The sequence below is a fragment of the Lampris incognitus genome, chromosome 10 (assembly GCF_029633865.1).
Source record: "Lampris incognitus isolate fLamInc1 chromosome 10, fLamInc1.hap2, whole genome shotgun sequence".
Taxonomy (NCBI): domain Eukaryota; kingdom Metazoa; phylum Chordata; class Actinopteri; order Lampriformes; family Lampridae; genus Lampris; species Lampris incognitus.
In genome coordinates this window covers 55,565,564-55,570,328 of record NC_079220.1, presented here as the reverse complement: position 1 = coordinate 55,570,328, position 4,765 = coordinate 55,565,564, and the positions used below count along the sequence as shown (strand labels likewise).

The 4,765-nt window shown below is 52.0% G+C and overlaps 1 protein-coding gene across 1 annotated transcript in view; it reads right to left on the bottom strand.

The window, feature by feature from the left end:
- Positions 1–348: 348 nt before the first annotated feature.
- Positions 349–4,765, bottom strand: part of LOC130119880 (cytoplasmic phosphatidylinositol transfer protein 1-like) — a 67,476-nt gene continuing 63,059 nt past the window's right edge. The window contains exons 5-7 of the mRNA XM_056288471.1: positions 2,526–2,681; positions 1,255–1,318; positions 349–671 (exon numbers count right to left, since the gene is read on the bottom strand). Of these exons, the coding sequence (XP_056144446.1) occupies positions 361–671; positions 1,255–1,318; positions 2,526–2,681 (531 nt within the window). The 3' untranslated portion in view covers positions 349–360. The remainder of the gene's footprint in view (positions 672–1,254; positions 1,319–2,525; positions 2,682–4,765) is intronic.

The following is a 4,765-nucleotide window of genomic DNA, read 5'->3' as shown; positions in this document are numbered from 1 at the left end:
AGAGAGAGGGAGCAGGCTTGAACTGCTTTTCGTTGGACTCTCGATGGATAGCGCCCGATACCTTTCCTCCCCCCTCTCCTGTCTGTTTTGGAGATCAGACCTCCTGCTTGCACTCGCAGAAGCAGTGTGAGAGCGTCTGGTTTTACTGTAACACCGGCTGTTCTGCTGGGGGGAGGGGGGGTGGCTGGGGGGAGGGGGGAGGGGGGAGGGGGGGCTGGGACTACCAGGGCAAGTGAGAAGTCTCCTTCGCTTCGCTGGCTGACGGGGCAAACAGTAGTGGGACTTGGACAGGCATCCTCCAATGTCTTCCACACAGAGGCTCACTGGGGTTAGGGGTCACCGCTGGCAGGGACCCCGCTCTCACTCCGGCTGCGGGCTGGAGTTCCAGGAGAAGATGCTGGGCAGCCGGAAAGCCGAATCCCTGCGGCCCGGGTCAGGGAGGGTCAGAGTCTCTGGAGCCGACTTCTTCCTGGGCCGCTCCTTGGGCACCGACAGGAACTCCGGGGCCTCCGTGGAGAGGGGGGTGGAGGGGGCACTGTTGGTCCCGCTGCGAGCGCTGGACGGCAGGGGGGTCTCCGTGATGGAGATGGAAGGGGGAAAGGTACCGATCTTGAGGTTGGTGGCCTCCTGGGTGGCACGCTCGTACTCTCTCACCTCCTCCATGCTCATGTCTGCCGAGAGGGAAAACAGCAATAAGTTTGTTAGCTTTTATTATTTATTTATTTTGGGGATCCCCCCCCCCATTTTTCTCCCCAATTGTACTTGGTCAATTACCCCCCCCCCCCCTGCTGATCCGGGGAGGGCTGCAGACTACCACATGCCTCCTCCCATACATGTGGAGTCGCCAGCCGCTTCTTTTCACCTGACAGTGAGGAGTTTCACCGGGGGGACGTAGCGTGTGGGAGGATCACGCTATTCCCCCCCCAGATCCCCGAACAGGCGCCCCGACTGACCAGAGGAGGCGCTGCTGCAGCGACCAGGACACACACCCACATCCGGCTCCCCACCCGCAGACACGGCCAATTGTGTCTGCAGGGATGCCCGACCAAGCCGGAGGTAATACGGGGATTCGAACCGGCGAGCCCCGTGCTGGTAGGCAACAGAATCTGCTACACAGATGGCGACGAAGCCAACAAGTTTATCCAAATTAATTTTGGGGAGCAGTTCAAAGTGAAACGGCCTGGGGTTTTGCTGTCGTCCACACCACCTCTGGACAGATGTGACCACGCCCGCCACCACCGACACACTACTTACCGATCCACTCGTCCACCCAGGCAAAGGCCTGCCTGTGTCCGAGGAGCAGGACGTCCCGGATAACCTACGGCGGGGGAGGAAAGAGGGGGGGGGAGAGACAGTCAGCGCAGTGAAAAAGAAACACATGCTGACGGGACAGAAACAGCGAGACTGTCAGAGGGAGGCAACGGGGAGGGGAGGTCGGTCACGGGGAGGGGCGTCTGAAGGCCGCTGTGAGTGTGTGAACTGTCTAAACGCCACATCTAGAACCATCAGCCGTGGAGGGACCACGACGGACACGAGCCACTGCTAGTGCCACCGTGTGGGAAGACTCTCCCGAGGATGCATGCATGTGTGTGTGTGTGTGTGTGTGTGTGTGTGTGTGTGTGTGTGTGTGTGTGTGTGCATGTGTGTGTGCATGCACGTGTGTGTGTGTGTGTGCATGCATGTGTGTGCATGCATGCATGTGTGTGTGTGTGCATGCATGTGTGTGTGTGTGTGTGTGCATGCATGTGTGTGTGCATGCATGTGTGTGTGTGCATGCATGCGTGTGTGTGTGTGTGCATGCACGTGTGTGTGTGTGTGTGCATGCATGTGTGTGTGTGTGTGTGTGCATGCATGCATGTGTGTGTGTGTGTGTGTGTGTCCCAGGCAAGGAGAGGAAAGAGGCTAGGGACAATCACACAAACTACAGACAGAGGAGGAGGAGGTGGGAGGAGGTGGGAGGAGGTGGGATGTGGACGGGGAGCAGGGTACGTGTCTTTCAGGGGGATATTAGAGGAAAGACACTTTACTTTTGTCAGTCTACGGTTGGGTTACGGTGAAATCTGTCCCCTGCAGGTAACCCATCCCTATCGTACAGGAGCAGTGGGCAGCTGCAGCACCCGGGGACCAGCTCCAGAACCTCTGCCCGCTGCCTTGCTCAGGGGCACAGGCAGGAGTATTAACCTTTAACACGCGTGTCTTTCTGACGGAGGGAGGGAACCGGAGCACCCGGAGGAAACCCGCGCAGACACGGGGAGAACTCGCAAACCCCACGCAGAGAGGACCCGGGGTTCGAACCCGGGACCTTCTCGCTGTGAGGAAACAGTGCTGACCGCTGCCCCCCCCCCCCCGTGCTGCCCCACTATAGTATATTATAATGTTGGACTGGGTTGGGGGCTGCGGGATACTTTGCACACGGACTGTGTGTTAACATGACCCGGCGCCAGGCCATCCACGAGGGCGGGGAAAGTGCGTCGTGTGACGTGGGCGGGGAAATGTGACGGCAGCGGTTTCCTGCTCCTGCTGACCTTGTGCACAAACTGCTCCACGCGTGTCTGCAGGCCCCAGACCTCAAACTTGACGCTGACCAGCTTGTAGGAGCACATGATCGGGTGCTGAGAGTCAATCCAGCCCTCCTGCAGCAGGCCTCGGTTAGTCTTCTCGGATTTGAAGTACCGCAAGTCCTGCGAAAGCAAACACAGCGTGTGAATGAGACGGATACGGGATGTTCCCTGAGGAAAACTCCACCTCCGCCGGTTCTCCCAAGAGGTCAGAAAAACAAGGGAGACGGACCCGGAAACTGGAAGACCTCCCTTCACAGCCTGAGCTCATAGAAATACAGGAGGTGACCACGACCCCTTAACGCTCCCATCCCGTGGTGCCGGCACGCCATGTGTTAAAATGACGTGCCGGCACCATGGAAACGACGCCAATGGAAAGTCGATTAGGATCGTTTGTCGTGCCGGACACACAAATTCCCTGATTCAACAACATCATCATGCAACGAGCCGTGTCTAATATTTTCTATCCATCCATCATCCATCATCCATCATCCATTATCCGAACCGCTCATCCTGCTCTCAGGGATGCTGGAGCCTGTCCCAGCAGTCATCAGGCAGCAGGTGGGGAGACACCCTGGACACACCGCCAGGACATCACACACACACACACACACACACACACACACACACACACACACACACATTCACACCTCGGGGCATTTTAGGGCGGCCGAGTCACCTGACCTACATGTCTTTGGACTGTGGGAGGAAACCCACACAGACACGGGGAGAACATGCAAACTCCACACAGAGGACGACCCGGGACGACCCCCAACGTTGGACTACCCCGGGACTCGAACCCGGGACCTTCTTGCTGTGAGGCGACCGTGCTAACCACTGTACCGCTCACAATTAACACAATGTTAATGAATATTTTCTAGTTAGCAACATTTTATTTTATTGCTGTTTTTATTGTCATTTGACTGGATTTATTATAGTGGCTTAGTAATGACTTTTTGTTCTCTACAAACCCGAACCCGAGCCCGAACCCTAACCTCATCGCATCAAAATGAGTTATATCACACACAATTCAGTTTGTTTAGAGAACAAAAAAATTGCCAGCACGACAAAGGATCCTTGACTTTCCACTGGCATTGTTTCCATGGTGGCAGCCGCCGCCGCCGCCACGTAATGCGAGTGTTAAGAGGTCGTGGTCTTTTAACGTATTTCTGTGAGATCATGTTGTTCCTTTAATATCCCCAGTTAGAGTTACACAAAATGTTTCCCCAGCACCCAACGGTGGTGGAGGATCCCCTTTTGCCCTTCCATGTGTAATCCATATGACCCATTTAACGGTCCCTATCATATGTAATCCATATCATATGTAATCCATATCACCCATTTAACGGTCCCTATCATATGTAATCCATATCATATGTAATCCATATCACCCATTTAATGGTCCCTATCATATGTAATCCATATCATATGTAATCCATATCACCCATTTAACGGTCCCTATCATATGTAATCCATATGACCCATTTAACGGTCCCTATCATATGTAATCCATATGACCCATTTAACGGTCCCTATCATATGTAATCCATATCACCCATTTAACGGTCCCTATCATATGTAATCCATATCATATGTAATCCATATCACCCATTTAATGGTCCCTATCATATGTAATCCATATCATATGTAATCCATATCACCAATTTAACGGTCCCTATCATATGTAATCCATATCATATGTAATCCATATCACCCATTTAACGGTCCCTATCATATGTAATCCATATCATATGTAATCCATATCACCCATTTAATGGTCCCTATCATATGTAATCCATATCATATGTAATCCATATGACCCATTTAACGGTCCCTATCATATGTAATCCATATGACCCATTTAACGGTCCCTATCATATGTAATCCATATCACCCATTTAACGGTCCCTATCATATGTAATCCATATCATATGTAATCCATATCACCCATTTAATGGTCCCTATCATATGTAATCCATATCATATGTAATCCATATCACCAATTTAACGGTCCCTATCATATGTAATCCATATCATATGTAATCCATATCACCCATTTAACGGTCCCTATCATATGTAATCCATATCATATGTAATCCATATCACCCATTTATGGTCCCTATCATATGTAATCCATATCACCCATTTAACGGTCCCTATCATATGTAATCCACATCATATGTAATCCATATCACCCATTTAACTGT